This window comes from Chiloscyllium plagiosum, chromosome 3 (genome assembly GCF_004010195.1).
Source record: "Chiloscyllium plagiosum isolate BGI_BamShark_2017 chromosome 3, ASM401019v2, whole genome shotgun sequence".
NCBI classification, from domain to species: Eukaryota; Metazoa; Chordata; class Chondrichthyes; order Orectolobiformes; family Hemiscylliidae; genus Chiloscyllium; species Chiloscyllium plagiosum.
Window position 1 is genome coordinate 112,867,281 of NC_057712.1, and position 21,329 is coordinate 112,888,609.

At 40.8% G+C, this 21,329-nt stretch overlaps 1 protein-coding gene across 5 annotated transcripts in view; it reads left to right on the top strand.

Moving 5' to 3' along the window:
• fig4a (FIG4 phosphoinositide 5-phosphatase a) overlaps window positions 1-21,329 on the top strand; it is a 118,472-nt gene that overhangs the window by 54,868 nt on the left and 42,275 nt on the right. For all 5 annotated transcript variants that reach the window (XM_043687119.1, XM_043687115.1, XM_043687116.1 and 2 more), the window contains exons 13-16: window positions 5,835-5,951; window positions 7,220-7,265; window positions 12,610-12,758; window positions 18,988-19,154. In XM_043687119.1, coding sequence (XP_043543054.1) covers window positions 5,835-5,951; window positions 7,220-7,265; window positions 12,610-12,758; window positions 18,988-19,154 — 479 coding nt within the window. The remainder of the gene's footprint in view (window positions 1-5,834; window positions 5,952-7,219; window positions 7,266-12,609; window positions 12,759-18,987; window positions 19,155-21,329) is intronic.

Genomic DNA, 21,329 nt, shown 5'->3' on the forward strand with positions numbered 1-21,329 from the left:
GGAGTGAGGGGGGAGGTGTGGGCGCAAGTGTTGCACCTCCTGCGGTTGCAAGGGAAGGTGCCGGGAGTGGTGGTTGGGTCGGTGGGGGGTGTGGATCTGACAAGGGAGTCGCGGAGGGAGTGGTCTCTACGGAAAGCTGATAGGGGAGGGGAGGGAAATATATCCTTGGTGCTGGGGTCTGTTTGGAGGTGGCGGAAGTGACGGCGGATGATGGGCTGTACATGGAGATTGGTGGGGTGTTAGGTGAGGACCAGTGGGGTTCTGTCCTGGTGGCGGTTGGAGGGGCGGGGTTCAAGGGCGGAGGAGCGGGAAGTGGAAGAGATGCGGTGGAGGGCATCGTCGACGACGTCGGGGGGGAAATTGCGGTCCTTGAAGAAGGAGGCCATCTGGGTTGTACGTTTTTGGAACTGGTCCTCCTGGGAGCGGATGCGGCGGAGACGAAGGAATTGGGAGAATGGGATGGCGTTTTTACAGGGGGCAGGGTGGGAGGAGGTGTAGTCCAGGTAGCTGTGGGAGTCGGTCGGTTTGTAGTAGATGTCCGTGTTGATTCCGTCGCCTGAGATAGAAATAGAAAGGTCTAGGAAGGGCAGGGAGGAATCTGAGACTGTCCAGGGACCTGATACTCATAGGTGTGGGCATTGCTGAATTACTGAAATTCACATGCTATAGGTAGACCCACAATGCACTTAGAGAGGGAATCCCAGGAGTTTGACCTGGTGACAATAAAGGAATAGCAATATATTTCCAAGTCAGGATGATGAATGGTTTGGAGAGGAATTTGAAGATGGTCTTCCCATATATTTTCTGCCCTTTTAGATGGTAGCATCTTCCACACCTATGATTGTTATCTAATAATCTTTCTCAAATTTAGCAGTGCATCTTGCCTCTAAAAGGGGATGATGGCCAGTGGGTATTATCACGAGACTATTAATTCAGAGACCTAGGTAATGTCCTAGCAACCTGAGTTGAACTCCTGCCATGGCAGGTAGTAAAATTTAAACTCAATAACAAATCTGGAATTAAGAGTTTAATGATGACCATGAAATCATGTCAATTGTCGGCGAACCCCATCTGGTTTGCTAATGTTCTTAAGGGAAGGAAAATGCCATCCTTACCTGGTCTAGCCAATATGTGGCTGAATCAAAGTCTTATACAATTGTAAAATGACCTGCCAACTCTTGTACTCAGTACCCCATCTGTTGAAGGAAAGCATGCTGTATGCTGCCTTGACCACTCTACTGCCCTGCATTGCCACCTTCAGGGAACAATGGACCAGAACACCTAGATCTCTCTGTACATCGATTTTACCAGGACTTTTCCATTTAGTTCATTCTGGAATTGCATCTTCCAAAATGCATCACCTCGCATTTGGCCGGATTAAACTCCATCTGCTATTTCTCTGCCCAACTCTCCAATCTATCTATATTCTTTTGAGAACAGCTGAGAAAACAGCTTGGTTAGGGGTTGCTGGAATATTGTCAGAGTCCATAGCCTTTGTAGTATTCAATGCAGCCAACTGTTTCGTGATATCACATGGAGTGAATCAACTTGTCTGTATTCTTGCATCTGTGATCATGGGGACCACTAGAGGAAGCTGAGATGAATCATCCACTCAGCAATTCTGGCAAGATCATTGTGAATGTTTCAGCTTTATCTTTTGCACTAGTGTGCTGGGCTCTCCTGTTGTTAATAATTGGGATATTTATGGAACCACCCCCTCCAATGAGTTGTTGTCCAATCATCCATCACTCACGATTGGATATGCCAAGACTGCAGAGCTTGATTTTATCTGCTGGTTGTGACATTGCTTAGTGCTCTCTATCACTTGCTGCTTGGCATGCAACTGATCGTATTTTATAGCTTCACCATATTGATTCCTCATTTTAGGTATGGTTGGTGCTGCTCTTGGCATTCCCTCTTGCACTTGTTGAACCAGGCTTGATCCCCAACTTGATATTAATGATAGAGTGGAGGCTAGCCAGGCTATAGATTTGCCATGGTCATGTATGTTTTTCCCATTTTGATTGTTTCCTCACCACTTCCAGCAGACTCCATTGAGTAGCAATGTCATTCAGAGCTCGACTAGTTTGGTTAGTAATGTTAGCTGGTAGTAGACATTGAAATCCCCCATACAGAGTGCATTCTGTGCCACTGTCACCCGCTGTGCTGTTCAAATGGAGGAATATCAATTCATCAGCTGAGGAAGGAGATGTGTGACGATCAGGAGATTTCCTTGTCCATGTTAGACCTGGTGTCTGGAGTCAATGTTGAGGACTTCCAGGGCAATACCCTCCCTCCTGTGTAGCGCTAAGCTGCCACATCCAATATGTCCTGCCAGTGAGAGAGAATCTAACCAGGAATTGTGATAGTGATAGTGTTGTCTGGAAAATTGTAAGATATGATTCTGTGAGTATGACTATGTCATGCTGTTGTTTGACTAGTCTGTGAGACAACTCTCCCAGTTTTGGCACTAGCCCCCAAAAGTTAAGAAAGAGGATTTTGCAGGGTCAACGGGGCTGCTTTTGCCATTGTCACATCCGCTACCTAGATGGATGTCACGTGATCTGTCCAGTTTCATCTTTTTTTAAAGACACTGTCTAGTGATTTTTTAATGATTGAATGATTTCCTCAGCCATTTTAGAGGGCAGTTAAGAGTCAACCATATTGCTGTGGATCTGGAGACACATGTAGGCCAGACCAGATAAGGATAGCAGTTTCCTTCTTGATAGGATATTGGTGGACCAGATGTTTTCTTTTCTGACAATCATCGATAGTCTTATGGTCACCATTAGGCTCTTAGTTCCAGATTTTTATTGAATTAATATTCCACCAAATTCTATGGTGGGATTTGAACATGGGTGCCCAGAACCTTCCTGAAGAAGGGCTCATGCCCGAAATGTCGATTCTCCTGTTCCTTGGATGCTGCCTGACCTGCTGTGCTTTTCCAGCAACACATTTTCAGCTCGTTTCTGCCCAGAACATTACTTGAATTAACAGTACAGTGATATTATTAACTTTGCTTCTTCCATTGCAGAAAGTTGAATTTGTTTTCAAACCAGATAATTGCAAAGAAGCAAAATTGGTAGAAAAATTATAGGGACGATGGGGAATGATGATTTTTCAACATAAGTATGGTTAAAGTCTGAAATTCATTGTCTGGAAGGGTAAGAAGGGCAGAAACCCTCAACTCACTTAGGAGGTGTCTGGATCTGTCACTCAAGTTCTATAATCTACACAGCTGTGGACCTGATGCTGGAAAGTAGAGTTAGGCCAGGTGGTTCAATGAGCACATTCATGACCGGTCAAATAGCCTCTTTCTGTGTTATAAGCTTTCTAAGATTATGGTGATCTTGAAGACTTTTTAAAACTCCATAGATCTTTCCAAAGTAGATACATAGATTGGTCAGATGGAATTTAACATTTATAAGTATGAAGTGATATGTTTTGGAAGAAGATCACAGGTCTCCAGTCTGAAAAGCAACTCTCCATCACCACCCTCTGTTTTCTACCTTCGAGCCAGTTCTGTATCCAAATGTTCCTGTATTCAATGTGATCTAACCTTGCCATTCAGTCTACCATGAGGAGCATTGTTGAATGCCTTATTGAAGTCCATATGAATTGTATTCACTTGGTGTGCCACAAGGATGGCTGCTGGGTCCACTGTTTTTTGTCATTTATGTAAATGACTTGAATGTGAACATAGGAGGTATAGTTAGTAAGTTGGAGGTGTAGTGGACAGTGAAGAAGGTTACCTCACAGTTAACAGAATCTTGATCAGATCGGCCAATGGGCTGAGGAGTGGCAGATGGAGTTTAATGGCAACTTTTTCACACAGAGGGTGGTGAGTGCATGGAATGAGCTGTCAAAGGAAATGGTAGAAGCTGGGACATTTACAACATTTAAAGGCATCTCGATGGGTATATGAACAGGAAGGGTTTAGAGGGATATGGGCCAAGTGCTGGCAAATGGGGCTAGATTAATTAAAGATATCTGGTTGGCATGGATGAATTGGACCAGCAGATCTGTTTCCATGCTGTACATCTCTATGGCTCGAAATAACAAGACAGGGGAATATTCAATAAATGGCAGGTTGCTTGGAAGCTCAGAGGGATCTTGAGATGTTTATCCATAGATCCCTGAAAGCAGCAGGACAGGTTAATAAGGCTTTTAAGAAGCTAGAGAGGTTGCTAGCCTTTATCAGTGGTGGCTTGGGTTATTAGAGCAGGGAGGTCATTTTTGAAGCTGCACAGGAGTTTGGCTAGGCCACACTTGGAGTAACATATGCAGCTCTGGTCACCACACTATAGGAAGAATAGATTGCACTGGATAGAGTGTATAGGAGAATTACCTGGATGTTGCTTGAAATTGAGTAATTTAGCTCTGAAGAAAGACTGAATTAGTTCAGGTTATTTTCTTCAGCACATTGAAGGCTAAGGGGTGGAACGGATTGTATCATAGAATCACTACAGTGTGGAAACAGGCCATTTGGCCCAACAAGTCCACACAGACCCTCCAAAGAGTAACCCACCCAGACCCATTATGCTACCCTATTACTCTACATTTCCCCTGACTAATGCACCTAACCTACACATCCCTGAACACTATGGGCAATTTAGCATGGCCAATTCACCTAACCTGCACATCTTTGGAATGTGGGAGGAAACCAGAGCTCCCAGAGGAAACCCATGCAGACACGGAGAATGTGCAAACTCCACACAGACAGCCACCCAAGGCTGGGATCGAACCTGGGACCCTAGTGCTGTGAGGCAGCAGTGCTGACCACTGAGCCACCATGGATTGAAGTGTACAGGTTTATGAGAGACTTGGACAGGATGAATAAGATGCAGCTGTTCCCCTTAGTTGAAGGGTCATTAACGGGGGGGACATAATTTTAAAACGAAAGGTAGAAGTTTTAGATGGGATTTGAAGAAAAATGTTTTCACCCAGAGGATAGTGGGAATCTGAATTCACTTTCTGGATGGTAGTTGAGGTGGAAACTCACAAATTTTAAAAAGCCATTTGATGAGCACTTGAAATGTCATAATATTCAAGCCTATGAGCCAAGTACTGGAAAGTGGGACACATGTTATTTAGAGTTATTTGTTTATGCAAGCTCAATGGTTCTAAGTGCATCTATGAAAGTCTCTTCTGTGTATCTGCCAAATCGTTACATAAGCAATAATTATTATCAGAAAAAAACTACACACACAACTGTGGATGCTCCAAATCCAAAACAAAGTAGAAATTGTTAGAGAAACTCATCAGATCTGATAGCATCTGTGGAGAGAAAGCAGAGGTAAAGTTTTGGGTCCAGTGACTCTTCTTTAGAACCCTTCTTTATTACTAGAACTCTAACTGCTGTTTTTAAACTTAAGGCAGTTGTCTTATTTTGGGTAAATGACATGTATCAATGTCCCAACGCAACAAGCAATTTATAGTTAGCTAATTGAAGAATATATTAAAAACATGTCTCAGTATCGGGTTTGTGTTACTCTTCCCTGAACGTAAGTCATAGAGAGTAGTTTTCCAGAAATTTATTTTCTTTCACCAAAAGGACATAACTATTGTCTCAGCAACAGCAAACTGAAATCAAATTATTCCTTCCATATAAGATCACATCAAAAAGTTAAATACAATAGAATTGTTCCTCGAGTGAGCTGTTTCCATCATGGTTTTACTGTAGGATAGATAATTGTATTTTCTTCAATATTCACAGTGGAGAACAAATTTATTGTAAAAGTAGGCGATCTTCAATCTTAAATACAGTGGTTTTTTTATGCTGCTGTTTTAAAGATGAATAACTTTCAAAAGATAATTCATCTTTCTGTTTTTAGTAAATTGTGCAATGTCTTGGATCGACTGAGCATAATTGCAGAAGATGTTGTGAAAAGAACAGGATTCTTTGTAAATCACCCTGATTTTTATTGCAACACCTTGCGACCAGGTGAACGGTAAGACTGAATGAAAATTGAATTGAGTAGTTAGATATGAATAATCCAAGTAAAGTTGAAAATGTACAGTTAAAATTATTGGTTGTGAAGATATATAAGATTCGCTGTGAATCGTGCAGTATGTAATATATCTTTGAGTTCATTGTTCAGATTTACATATTAATTCTTTTAACAGTTTTGATATGATTTACATTGAATTACTAGAGCTTTGTTCAAAGAAGTTGAACCAAAACCATTTTTTTCAATAGAAATGTATAATGTAGCAAAACTTCCCAAAGTGCTTAGCGGACATAAAACAAAAACTGAAAACTATGCTGAGAAAGATATTGGGAGGTGTGAGTTTTGAGAAAGGCAAAAAATGAGGAGAGAGAGTTGGAAAGACAAAGTTTTAGAAAGGATTTGTTTTAATATATGTATATTTATTCTTGGGATTTGGGTATCCCTGGCTAGGCCAGTATTTATTGCTTAATTGTCCAGACGGCATGATAAGAATCAAGTACATTGGTGTGGGTCTGGAGTCAAGTAGGCCAGAATGAGTAGGGATGGCAGATTTTCTTCCCTAAAGGGTATTATTGAACCAGATTGTATAACAGTTGATAGTGGTTTCATACTTTTTGTTCAAGGTTTTTTTTCTTACTGAGTTGAATATTTTAACCACCCATCATGATGGGGTTCAAGCAGATTCTGGTTTATTGCCAGTCCACTTAATAAATTTCAGGGTGTGGAGCTGTGATGATTTAAGAAAGCTCACTAATAATGGGAAAAATGAGGGATATGTGTTACATGAGACAAGGTCAAAGTTTAGCACAATTGGAGAGGCAAAATCATGAAGGAATTTGAATGAAAGACAGAAGAATCAGAAACAAAGAAGATCAGGATTTAACTCCTTATTTAGAAATCCCTCAATGATTTTGATCATTTTAAATTCACCTTCTTTGCTCTGCAGTATGTTCTAGCAAGATATTCCCCTGTTCTACTTATGATCTGCTCTTTTCACCTATCATCAGTGTGGGAACTTGCTGTTGCACTGATCGTATTCTCTGTGAAACCCGTGTTGATCATTTTGTCTCTCCAGTTTCAATAACCGCAAAATCAATCTTTCTTACCATGTTTTCAGTGAATCTTCCTAATCTCTTTTGTGCAAGCTGTACGAATCTATTTCTTTGTCTGCTGGTGAATCACTTTGAAATGTTTGAAGATGTTGTACTCTGTCCACCTTGTGTTCTCTCTTTCTTTCATACTCATTGTACCTTGACATTTTTTCACAGATGGGACGAACTTGGTGGATATAATCAAAATACTTGTCGCTTACAGGTAAAATGAGGAATTGGAAATGTAATAGTTAAAATGTGACATCACAAAATGGCCTAATCATTGAGTATGGAGTTAATTGAGAATATAGTCTAGGTGATTATGCACATTACACAATGTACATCCTCAATGTAGTACTAACTTTTTTTAGCATCACATTGTTTGAGTGTTATTTAAGCTGTATCCGTCCATGTACGTAAAGAGCATTCCATCACACTCATAACTTGTGCCTTTTATGTGATGGAGGAGAATTCAGGAGACAAGTGATACCTTATTGGGATTGTATTACAGACCCCCTAATAGTCAGAGGGAAATTGAGAAACAAACTTGTAAGGAGGTCTCAGCTATCTGTAAGAATAATAGGGTGGTTATGGTAGGGGATTTTAACTTTGCAAACATAGACTGGGACTGCCATTGTGTTAAGGGTCTAGATGGGAAGGAATTTGTTAAGTGTGTACAAGACAATGTTCTGACTCAGTATGTGGCTGTACCTACTATAGCAGGTGCAAAACTTGACCTACTCTTGGGAAATAAAGAAGGGCAGGTGACTTGGGTGTCAGTGGGGGAGCATTTTGGGGCCAGCAACCATAATTCTATTAGATTTAAAATAAAAGTTGAAGTTCTAAATTGGATATAGGCCAATGTTGACGGTATTAGGCAAGAACTTTCGAAAACTGATTGTGGGCAGATTTTTGTAGGTAAAGGGATGGCTGGAAAATGGGAAGCCTTCAGAAATGAGATAACAAGAATCCAGAGAAAGTATAATCCTGTTAGGGTGAAAGGAAAGGCTGGTAGGTTTAGGGAAAGCTGGATGATGAAAGAAATTGAGGGTTTGATTAAGAAAAAGAAGGAAGCATATGTCAGGTACAGACCGGATAGATCGAGTGAATCCTTAGAAGAGTATAAAGAAAGTAAGAGTATACTTCAGAGGGAAATCAGGAGGGGAAAAGAGGGGACGTGAGAATAGAATTAAGGAGAATCCAAAGAGTTTTTCCAAATACATTAAGGACAAAAGGGTAACTAGGGAGAGAATAGGGCCCCTCAAAGAACAGCAAGGCGGCCTTTGTGTGGAGCCGTAGAAAATGGGGGAGATACTAAATGAGTATTTTGCATCAGTATTTACTGTGGAAAAGCATATGGAAGATATAGACTGTGGGGAAATAGATGGTGACACCTTGGAAAATGTCCATATTACAGAGGAGGAAGTGCTGCATGTCTTAAAACGGGTAAAGGTGGCTAAATCCCCAGGACCTGATCAGGTGTGGGAAGCTAGAGAATTGATTGCTGGGCCTCTTGCTGAGATACTTGTTTCCTAGATCGTCACAGGTGAGGTGCCGGAAGACTGGAGGTTGGCTAACGTGGTGCCACTGTTTAAGAAGGGTGGTAAGGACAAGCCAGGGAACTATAGACCAATGAGCCTGACGCCATTGGTGGGCAAGTTGTTGGAGGGAATCCTGAGGGACAGAATGTTTGTGTATTTGGAAAGGTAAGGACTGATTAGGGATAGTCAACATGGCTTTGTGAATGGGAATTCGTATCTCTTAAACTTGATTGAGGGCAGAGCGGTAGATGTAATCTATATGGACTTCAGTAAGGCGTTCGACAAGGTTCCCCCCCCATGGGAGACTGATTAGCAAGGTTAGATCTCATGGAATACAGGGAGAACTAGCCATTTGGATGCAGAACTGGCTCAAAGGTAGAAGACAGAGGGTGGTGGGTTGAGGGTTGTTTTTCAGACTGGAGATCTGTGACCAGTGGAGTGCCACAAGGATCGGTGCTGGATCCTCTACTTTTTGTCATTTACATAAATGATTTGAATACGAGCATAAAAGGTACAGTTAGTAAGTTTGCAGATGACACCAAAATTGGAGGTGTAGTGGACAGCGAAGAGGGTTACCTCAGATTACGAGCGTCGGAGGCTGAGGGGTGACCTTATAGAGGTTTACAAAATTATGAGGGGCATAGATAGGGTGGATTGGCAAAGTCTTTTCCCTGGGATGGGGGAGTCCAGAACTAGAGGGCATAGGTTTAGGGTGAGAGGTGAAAGATCTAAAAGAGACCTAAGGGGCAAGTTTTTCACACAGAGGGTGGTACATGTATGGAATGAGCTGCCAGAGGATGTGGTGGAGCCTGGTACAATTTCAACATTTAAGAGGCATTTAGATGGATATATGAATAGGAAGGATTTAGAGGGATATGGGCCGGGTGCTGGTAGGTGAGACTGAATTGGGTTGAGATATCTGGTCGGCATGGACAGGTAAGACCGAAGGGTCTGTTTCCATGCAGTACATCTCTATGACTCTATGATGAGTTATTCATTGCAAATTTTGAGCCTCTAATGTGTCTTAATAGCCACAACATGTATGTGACTGATCCCATTCACTATCTGGTCAAGGTTCATCCCAGGATTACAGTATGTTTTATTTTAAAAGCTGTTTAAGTGGCTTGAGATAAGTCAAAGATGATGCATTGGTAAGCAGAGAGCCACGTATGAAAAGCTAGAAAAAATGCAAACCAGGTCATTGTTCTATCCAAATAAAAACCTTTGGACTAATGAAAACTTTATGAATGTCTATTGCCATTCTGGAAGATTGTGTAAAGAGCCTGTGGACATTATCCTTACTTTCTGAATGAGCCTATCATTGGGAACCTTATCAAACGCCTTGCTAAAACCCATGTTTGCCACATCCACTGCTCTACCTTCATCAATGTGTTTTGTCACATCCTCAAAGAATTCAATAAGGTTTGTGAGGCATGACCTGTCCCTCACAAAGCCATGCTGACTACCTGTAATCAAGCTATAGTTTTCCAAGTAATCATAAATTCTGTCTCTCAAAATCCACTCCAATATTTTTTCCACCACAGATGGAAGACTGACTGGGCTGTAATTCCCAGGATTATACCTATTCCCTTTCTTGAACTGGATATATGTCTGATTAAACCTCAACTCTGCAGTTATGCTGGGATTTTCAGATAATTTTATCTCCAATGACAATTAATATTATTTTCCATAACTGAATGTAAATTCAGACTGCCTGTCTGACATTCCAGAGTTCTTAGATTTCCTAGTTAATTGGGATATGCATTCTTTGTAGAAGCATATTTCTTTTGGGAATTCCCATCATTTAAACAGTAAAGAAGATGATTTAACAAGCATGATTTAATTGCTTGTGACGACTGCACTTTGTGAGAGTCTTCTCTTAGACAGGCAATTGTGAGTTGATTGCCTACTGAATCATTGAAAGTGTGATTTGACAGCTGACAGATACTTCAAAGCTTCCTTTATTATGTAACAGTAGTCAGTTTGGCTATTCACTATATTCAGCCATTTAATTTCTTTCATGGCAAAATCCCTTGGTTGTGAGAGCTCATATGGCTTAGGATATCAGTTCAAAGGTTCAGTGTTTTGTTAGTTGTGTCCAAGAACAAATAAATGTGTCAGTGAGAGATATAACATTTTCCTGACTAACGTGCTCCCTTTTAACTTTATATAATTCCACTTCTTGATAATGGTAAATAAATGACAAATGTAAATGAATATACTTAAATGTGAGTTGGCTCATATTCATATGCAGAATAAGATAAGCAATGAGTGTAGAGAAGCAGAAGTTTAAGAATAAAAATGTACACTTTTGTTTTAAAAAGCAACACAAGTCAGTATTACGTCTGTAAATTTGGACAGACAGTGCCGTAGTTAACGTCATCAGACTAGTAACCCAAAGCCCATGCTAATGCTCTGCATCTGCCATCTTCCTTGACAGCGTGTTCCAGGTATCTACCACTCTCTACATTTTAAAAAAAAAGTGGGGAGGAGTCTGGATCTGGGTGTGATACTCTTTGAAGAGTCAGTGTGTACTCAATGGGCTGAATGGCCCCTTTCTGCAGAGAAGGGATTTTGTGATTCTGTAATCTTTTTTTGTTAATATCTATCTTATCTTGTCTTATCTATCTATTTATTTATTTATGTAAACACATAGCCACCTTTTATGAGGCACTGATCCTTACTCTTGTTGTTTTTCTCTTGAATGGCAGCTGTTCTCTGCCATTCATACCACCTCCAGACCAATCTTTGTACCCCTCATCATTGTCTTGATTTGATTTGAATTATTATCATGTCTACCTAAATACAGTGAAAAGCTTTGTTTGCAAGCAATACAGGCAGATCATAGTAAGCAAGGACATACAGATTGTAGGCTGTAAAAAAATTTGGACAAAATGAGGGATACTAGTTACACCGCACAGGACACACGCAAAGTAAGATCAGCATTATTTGAAGTTAGAGAATCCATTCATCAGTCTAATAATAGCAGGGAAGAAATTGTTCTTGAACCAGCTGGTGTGTGTTCAGGTTTCTGTATCTTCTGCCTGACTGAAGAGGTTGTCGGAGACCATTACTGGGGTGGGATGGGTCTCTGATGATGTTGGCAGCTTTTCCGTGGCAATGGGATGTGTAAATGGAGTCCATGAATGGGAGGTTAACTTCTGCGATGGTCTTGGCTGTGCACACAATCTTCTATAGATTCTTATGGTCCTGGTCACAGCAGTTGCCATACCAAGCCATTATGCACCTGGACATTATGCTTTCTGCGGTGCATCTGTAAAAGCTGCTGAGGGTCCTTATGGACATGCCAAATTTCCTGAGCCACCTGAGGAAGACATGGCATTGTTGTGCCTTCTTGACCATCGCATCTACTTGGGAAGTCCAGGACAGGTTGTTGCTTATCGTCACTCCTAGGAACTTGATGCTCTGTTGATGTAGATGGGGGTATGTTCTCCTCCTCTCTTTCTGAAGTCAATTAGCAGTTCTTTAGTTTTGCCAACATTGAGAGAGATCTGTTATCATTGCACTATGTCAACAAGCCCTCTATCTCCTTTCTGTATTCTGACTCATCTTTCCTCTTTCTCCACCAATGCTTTTGTTATTTAATCTCTTCTGTCTTCCATTTTGTCATTGAATCTCCCTTTTGTTCTTTTTCCAAACCACCTCCTACCTTTCACTTGCTTAACTTTTCCCAGTTCTGATGAGCAACCATTAACCTGAGAGGTTAACTTTTTATTTTCACTCCATATATCTTCTGCTATAGTAGGTAATTATATGTATCTTGAAATGTTTAGAAATTTTTCGAAGTCTGGAATGACGTAAATTTTATGCAAGACAGGTCTTTAAAAATTGAAAATAAAAACAAGTGTTGCAGGCTTTCCATACTGAAACCAAACATTTTTGGAAAATCGCTGACTTCTGTGTATTGAATAATCTAATATTTCTAAATCTACTGAAGGATAAATTGTAATGATAATGATTTAATAGTGCAGCACAACAATAAATCCTGTTTAAATTTTGTTTCAGACTGGTGTCCTTAGGACAAACTGTGTTGACTGTTTAGATCGTACAAACACTGCTCAGTTTATGGTGGGAAAATGTGCTTTGGCATACCAGCTCTATGCAATAGGTGTAATTGACAAACCAAGACTGCAGTTTGACACTGATGCTGTTCGGTAAGCAATCTATATCCTTATATGGATTCTAGCTGCTTTAATTTACAGATTTTCTTTTGTTTTCTGATTTCACCCATCCCTTTCAATAATCGGGAAAATCTGGCATTGTTCACTGCTTTTTCACCATCTCTAAACCTGTGTGCTTAATGCTCCTGAACTTAATATATGCAAATCCATACAGAGGGGACCACATTTGCTTTCCTTATTCTTTAAAGCTAGCATAATCTGGCTAACATAGAGTCATAGTCATAGAGTCATAAGAGATGTACAGCATGGAAACAGGACCCTTCGGTCCAACCCGTCCACACTGACCAGATATCCCAACCCAATCTAGTCCCACCTGCCAGCACCCGGCCCATATCCCTCCAAACCCTTCCTATTCATATACCCATCCAAATGTCTCTTAAATGTTGCAACCACATCCTCTGGCAGCTCATTCCTTACATGTACCACCGTCTGTGTGAAAAAGTTGCCCCTTAGGTCTCTTTTATATATTTCCCCTCTCACCCTAAACTATGCCCTCTAGTTCTGGACTCCCCGACCCCAGGAAAAGACTTTGCCTGTTTATCCTATCCATGCCCCTCATAATTTTGTAAACCTCTTATAAGGTCACCCCTCAGCCTCTGACGCTCCAGGGAAAACAGCCTGTTCAGCCTCTCCCTGTAGCTCAGATCCTCCAACCCTGGAAACATCCATATAAATCTTTTCTGAACCCTTTCAAGTTTCACAACATCTTTCCGACAGGAAGGAGACCAGAATTGCACGCATTATTCCAACAGTAGTGGATATAGAATTTTATTTTATAGTAAATTTAACCATTAAAAGTGAGTACACTTAGTCTGGGTAGGACTTTGAAATTACAAAAAGATCTAGATTGATTAAGTGAACAGACAAATATATAGCAAATGAAGTATAATGTGGGAAAATGTGAAGTTGCCATTTTAGCTGGGCATTTTTGTTTTAAAAATGATATCACAATGATCAGATTGCAGAAGAAAATGGGTTTCCTCCTGCATGAGTCACAAAAGTTTGGATGCATGGACAACAACTAATTAGGAAAACTAAGAGTATTGAAAGTTACCTCATAGAGAACTGAATACGAAAGTAGAGAGATTATGCTTACCAGGTCACTGGTAAGAGACATGGCATACTGTTCACAATCTGGGTCACCTTATTTAAGAAAGGAATTAGTCCAGAAACTGTTTACTGGGCCAATATCTGAGCGACAGGAATCATCCAGGAAATTATAGGCCAGTTAGCCTTCCATCAGTGGCAGGTGAATTATTGGAGAAGATTCTAGAAACAACACTTACTCACATTTGGAAAAGAATGGACTAATTAATGATTGTCAGCCTGGCTTTTTGTCAGGGAGCTGTTGCTTCCCAAATTTCTCTCCAATTTGATTGAGTTTTTTTGAGGAAGTGACGAAGCTGATTGAAGGTAGGGCAGTGGTTATTATCTGCGTGGACTTTACTAAAGCATTTGACAAGGTCATTCATGGTATGCTGTTCCAGAAGATTAAGCCACTTGGGATCCACGGTGAATTGGTAAGGTGGATACAAAATTGACTTGGTCATAGAAGACAGAAGGTAGTTGTAGAGAGATGTTTTTTTCTGACAGAAGGTCTTTGATCTTTGGTATTCCACAAGGTTCAGTGCTGGGACCTCTGTAGTTTGTAATATGTCTAAATGATTTGGATAAAAATGTAGGTGGTCCAATTAATAAGTTTGCAGAAAAAACATGAAAATTGGTAGAGTTGTGGATAGTTAAAAAGAAGGTGTTCATTCTTTTTCCCACTGGAAACGTCAAATACTAGGAGGCAAAAGTTTTAAGTTGAGAAGCAGGAAAATTTGAATGAAATGTGCAAGGTAGTTTTTTTTATGCAGAGAATGTTATGTGCTTGCAACGCGCTGCCAGAGGCAATGATTGAATCAGATATGATAGCAATGTTTAAGAGGCATTTTGGTAGACACATAAACACCAGGGAATGAGGGATTACAAACCATGTGCAAGCCGATGGAATTTGGTTTAGAATCGTATTGTGGTTACCACAGCCATAAGGCCTGTTCTTGCACTGTACTATTCTATGGTCTGTGGAATGGATGGGATGTTTTGTGAGGAAAGGTTGGACAACTAGACTTGTGTCCAGTGCACTTTAGAAGACTAAGAAGCCAACTTGATTGAAATATATAAACTCCTGAAGGGCCTAAGCAGGGTAGGTATGGAGAGGATGTTTCCTCTTAGGAGAGATTCTAGAACTAAGGGTCACTGTTTAAAAATCAGGAGTCACCCATTTCAGATTGGGATTTGAGTCTTTGGAGCTTCTTCCTGCAACTGGTGAAAGCTGAACCTTGAAAATGTAAAGGCAAAAGTAGATTAATTCTTGTTGAGCAAGGTCCTAAAAGTTTATTTCAGTAGCTGAGAATTTGGATTTGAGATTACTATCAGCCATGATCTGATTATGACAGATCAGGTTTGAGGGGCTGAACAGCTTACTCTTGATTTGTATGTTTGTATAATAGCCTGAAATCATATCCCAAAACGTCTTGAATTTGTCCAGTTCCAGTTTTAAAGTGTGGGACAAAGACAGGAAATGCATCCACTCTCAGGAGACAAATCGATTATTGAAACCTTTTCAGACAGTACATTTCTTCAGTATTGCAGCTTTTCTATTTGTAATCAGTGTTGGCTAAATTTCTCAAGACCCAGTGAATCTAGTAGGTAAAAAAAAAAGATGAGAAAGGGCAGATTGATTAGTTAAGTGTAATTGCAACATGCATAGGAGTCAGAGGTGTTTCCTCCGGGTCCAACAAACTGATGTGTAAATCCTGAGACACCATTCCTGGCTCCCTACACCCTCCCCCCACCCCTAATCTATCTGCTCCTGAGCTGCACCCTGTCCAGGATTTCTACATCAAGGATGAAGCCAATCTTGTTAATCAGCTAGTTTTTGTTGAAGGTTTTTTTTTAAATGCGTGCCCTAGAATTGGAACTGCAATTTTGGAAGAAACACACGTTTACTGTTTTCCAGCCTCCAACTCCTCCATGCTGCTGCAAAAACATGTAAATATTGGATATTCATATCTGTCTGATGCAGTTCTGTGCTCCATGCATACCTTTACCTAGAAGTCACTAGCATGTGGCACCAGGAATTATCCAGAGATTACAACCTTTTGAGGACCTGCTTTTTTAATGGAGTGCCAAATTCCCCTAATTCTTGATGCAATACCTCATTTTTTATTATACCTATATAGTTAGTACTAATGTGTAACACGACTTCTGTCTTATCGCTTTGCCCTTTCAGGATCTATATGAACGTCAGTAAGGCGTTCAACAAGGTTCCCCATGGGAGATTGATTAGCAAGGTTAGATCTCATGGAATACAGGGAGAACTAGCTATTTGGCTACAGAACTGGCTGAAAGGTAGAAGACAGAGGGTGGTGGTGGATGGTTGTTTTTCAGACTGGAGGTCTGTGACCAGTGGAGTGCCACAAGGGTTGGTGCTGAGTCCACTACTTTTCGTCATTTATATAAATGATTTGGATGTGAACTTAAGAGGTATAGTTGCAGATGACACCAAAATTGGAGGTGTAGTGGACAGCAAAGAAGGTTACCTCTGATTACAACGGGATCGTGATCAGATGAGCTATGTGGCTGAGGAGTAACAGAAGGAGTTTAATTTAGATAAATGTGAGGTGGTGCATTTTGGGAAAGCAAATCTTAGCAGGACTTATACACTTAATGTAAGGTCCTAGGCAGTGTTGCTGAACAAAGAGACCTTGGAGTGCAGGTTTATAGCTCTTTGACAGTAGGGTCGCAGGTATATACGATAGGAAGACATTTAGTATGCTTTCCTGTATTGGTCAGAGTATTGAGTACAGGATTTGGGAGATCATGTTATGGCTGTACAGGACATTGGTTAGGTAAAAACAAGGACTGCAGATGCTGGAATCCAGAGTCTAGATTAGAGTGGTGCTGGAAAAGCACAGCAAGTCAGGCAGCATCCGAGGAGCAGGAAAATCGACATTTCGGGCAAAAGCCCTTCATCAGGAATAGAGGCAGGGTGCCTGCAGAGTGGAGAGATAAATGAGGGGGGTAGGGGTTGTTTAGGCCACTTTTGGAAGATTGCGTGCAGTTCTGGTCTCCTTATCGGAAGGATGTTGTGAAACTTGAAAGAGTTTGGAAAAGATTTACAAAGATGTTGCTAAGGTTGGAGGATTGAGCTATAGAGAGAGGTTGAATAGGCTAGGGCTGTTTTCCCTGGAGCGTCGGAGGATGAGGGGTAACCTTATAAAGGTTTATAAAATCATGAGGGGCATGGATAGGGTAAATAGACAGACAGAGTCTTTTCCCTGGGGTGGGGGAGTCCAGAACTAGAGGGTGAGAAGGGAATGATAAAATAGAGACCTAAGGGGCAACCTTTTCACGCAGAGGGTGGTACATATGTGGAATGAGCTGTCAGAGGAGGGGGCTAGTACAATTGCAACATTTAAAAGGCGTCTGGATGTGTTTATGAATAGGAAGGGTTTGGAGGGATATGGGCTGGGTGCTGGCAGGTGGACTAGATTGGGTTGGGATATCTGGTCAGCATGGATGAGTTGTACCCAAGGGTATGTTTCTGTGCTGTATATCTCCATGTCTTGAAAAGGCAAGTTGTTCAGTAAGCTCTGGCCCTAGGGAAGAAGCACAGCATCCTGGAGTCATGTCTGCAACCTCAGAAATGTTATCTGTTCCCGTAACTAATGAATCCGCTATGACTATTGTTTCTCCCTCCCCTTCTTTAGTCAAGTGCTTTAAGCATGGTTCTTTCTGCACTCCCCTAAGGAAACAGCTCTTTCATCAGCTTCCAATTTGGAAAACCAATTTGTGAGCTAGAACCTAGAGGACTTCTGCACTACCTGTGTATGAGGGTCTTGGATTTCTGCCCCCTCCCACAGCACTGAAATAGTCATTCTGAAAGTCATAACTTAATACTTTAGGATTGATAAATTATCTAATCTTCTTGATTTGTTTGTAGCTTTCATCACATTTTGACTATATTATTGTCTTCTAACATCTCCCATCCATTGTCCACCTGGGTGGAAATCCCCTTGTCTGGTTTCATCATTACTATTTAACCAACTGATTTGACAATTATCTGTAGTGATTCATGTTACCAGTGTGAGGCCAGAGCCTCTGGGATCGCCAAGAATCAAACCTTGACCCTTTTGCTTTTGTATTCATATGCTGTCTCTCTGTGACATCACAGAGCACAACATCAAGTTCTGAGGGTATCATGATGACTCTGAACTCTCTCTCACTGCTAGCTCATTCAACCTCACCGCTGTGTGTCTGGTATCCAATATTGGATGAACAGAAACTGCCTCCACCTAAAGACTGGGACTGGATCTGTCTTTGGTTCATGCCACAAAGTCCATTTCCTGACCGTTGTTTACATCTATTACCATGGCAACTGCCTGAAGCTGAGTCTAGACATTTGACCTTATTGGTTTGTTTGAATCTAAGTTGAGCTCCCAGTCACGCACATGCTCCATCTCTAAATTGAAATCTCCATAACATAACCCTATTTCAATCCTATCTCAGGTCATCTGCTGCTGAGAACATATGCTGTTGCCAAAGCCTTGAATGTTCCAGTGCTCTTCTAGCCAGTCATCCAAATTCTATCTTATGTAAATTTATAGTCATCCAAAACTCCATACCCTATCAAATTTCTTTCCCCGTACCAGCTGACTTTCTGTGGCTCCTTGTACAGTCATGCTTTTAAAATCCTCATCTTTGATTTCAAATCTCAAAAAGGCTTCATCCCTTCCCTATCACTATTATTTCCTTCACTCACAACTTATCTCTGCATTTGGCCAATTCTGGATTCTTGCACAATCTCCAATTCTGATCTCTCTACCTCTGATAACCATACTTTCTGCAGCTTCCCACTCCCAGCAATGAAATCTCCTCCCTACACCTCTCCTCTTCTCTTTCAAAACCTACTCTTTCAGCTATCCTTCCTTGATGTTTCTTCTTGTGGCTTAGTGTGAGAGATTTTTTAATTGCTAGCATTTAAATCTCTTTGAGGTGTTTTGTATGGTACAGCAGGAGGGAGATTGGTGGGAGAACTGGATGGGCATGCAAGCAAAACTAAAATATTCACAATGCAGACTTGAACTTCAAGATGTTCTTGTTTTAACACCTTAGTAAAGAAAGTAAAATTACTGTTAAATTAATTTCATGGTAGATTATTTGAAGAACTCTATGAAGATCATGGTGATACACTATCGTTGCAATATGGAGGTTCACAGTTAGTACATCGGGTGAAAACCTACAGGAAGATTGCACCATGGACACAACATTCTAAGGACATCATGCAAACACTTTCTAGGTACTACAGTAATGCATTTTCAGGTAATCTATGACTTTTATAATGTTTTAACCACTTTGTAATATTGTTAAGCTTCTCAAAAGTATACTCTGATGCAATCCTGACATTGTGCTTGAGCTACGAAAAGGTTTTTATGAATTTTTCTTTTTGCAAGCATTACGTTATATGTCTACATCCATTGCCACTGAAAATCTTTGCCACTTTCAAGGAGCTATGAACCTGCACTCCAAGATCTCTTTGTTCAGCAACACTCCCTAGAACCTTACCATTAAGTGTATAAGTCCTGCTAAGATTTGCTTTCCCAAAATGCAGCACCTCGCATTTATCTGAATTAAACTCCATCTGCCACTTCTCAGCCCATTGGCCCATCTGGTCAAGATCCTGTTGTAATCTGAGGTAACCCTCTTCGCTGTCCACTGCACTTCCAATTTTGGTGTCATCTGCAAACTTATTAACTGTACCTCTTATGCTCACATCCAAATCATTTATGTAGTTGACAAAATGTAGTGGACCCAGCACCGACCCTTGTGGCACTCCACTGGTCACAGGCCAGTGGTTTTTGATAGATTTATGTTAGGCAAGGAAATCAAAAGATATTAGGGTATATTAAAATCACAATCTGATCAGCCATAATTCCATTAATGGTTTAGCAGTCTTGAGGGACTAAGTGATCTACTTGTGCTTCTATTCCATATGTTCATAAACACCACCACCACCTTAATGAAAATCAAAATGATTTACACTTCCTCAAAGAAGCTGGGTTCATGACACAAACTGTCCTGACATCTGTTTTGCATATTCATAGTGAAGACCCTGCTTCCTGCTTCCATTCTTTCCAAACTTCATTGACTCCTGAAACAATTCTCTTTTTAAAACAAAACTTGGTTGTTTATAAATCCCCCTGTTGCCTAGCTGCTTTTTAACTGTGACTTCCTATAATGGCACTTCCAGTGAGGCCAGTGTCAAATCTTGAAAAGAGGATCATGCCCATCTCACAGAGATCACTGAGAAGTGGTACCTCTGTTTTCAAAGTGGAGCAGTCCTATATAATAAATCTGAGTTGTGTGTTTTTATTGTCATCATCTTTGTAATGGATAAAATGTGGGATTGGAAACAATCTAGATCACTGAGCTTGCAATAGGAAAGGTAATGTTTCAAGGGAGTGGAGTTCATTGCAAGGACAGTTAAACAATGGTTTTAATATTCCCAGTGTCTATTTTGAGGAAATGTTGACTCTAAACCTTTATTTAATGGAAGCAATGAAGAAGTTGAAGGTTGGTGTCAGTATTGGATATTAAAATTAAGTTTTTAATCTTAGTTGCATCATCATGAGGTGAGACCAGTGAAAGCAAGACATCTTCTATAGTGTTACCAGACCGTAGGGCTGCTTTCTCATTAGAGTGAGATGACTGGTGATTTAACCTGAGAGTCACTATGTTTCAGGCCAGGGGAGAGGTTGAGAGGGAGAGCCGGTCATGGTAAAACCTCAGCAATGTCGGAATTGAACCCATGTTGTTGACATCTTGCAATCGCAAAATAGCCGTCCAGCCAACTGAGCCATCAGACTCACTAAGGAGATTGTACAAAGTTAAAATCACACAACACCAGGTTATAGACCAACAGGTTTAATTGGAAGCACACTAGCTTTCGGAGCGTCGCTCCTTCATCAGTGATAGTGGAGAACTCAATCCTAAGACACAGTATTTATAGCAAAAATTTACAGTGTGATGTAACTGAAATTTTACATTGAAAAATACCTTGGTTGTCTGTTGAGTCTTTCATCTGTTTGAATACCATGATAGTTTCACTTCTTTCATGTGTAAATCACAAAACCTTTTCTTTACAAGGTGCATTCTCCAGTTAGCTGTAACACTGGGTGATAGCCCCCTGTGTTCTCTGTCTATGCCATGATGTTTAGATTGTTAAAAACCTTTTAGATTAGAATCAAGAGTTTTACATGAATCCATGCAGTTTTTGAGCAAAGTACAATGTAACTCTCCAAGTACAAATTCACCCCACAAAATATGTGTGTGCATGTGGGTCTTTGTCTGTCTGTCTGTCTGGGTTGGGGGTTGAGTGTGAGAGAGAGTGTATGTGTGTGTGTAGTGAGTGTAGAGTGTCTTAAGTCTGTGAGGGGGTGCATGTCTGGGATGTGGGAGTATGTGCATGTGTGGGATGGGGGGTCGTGAGTGTCTGTG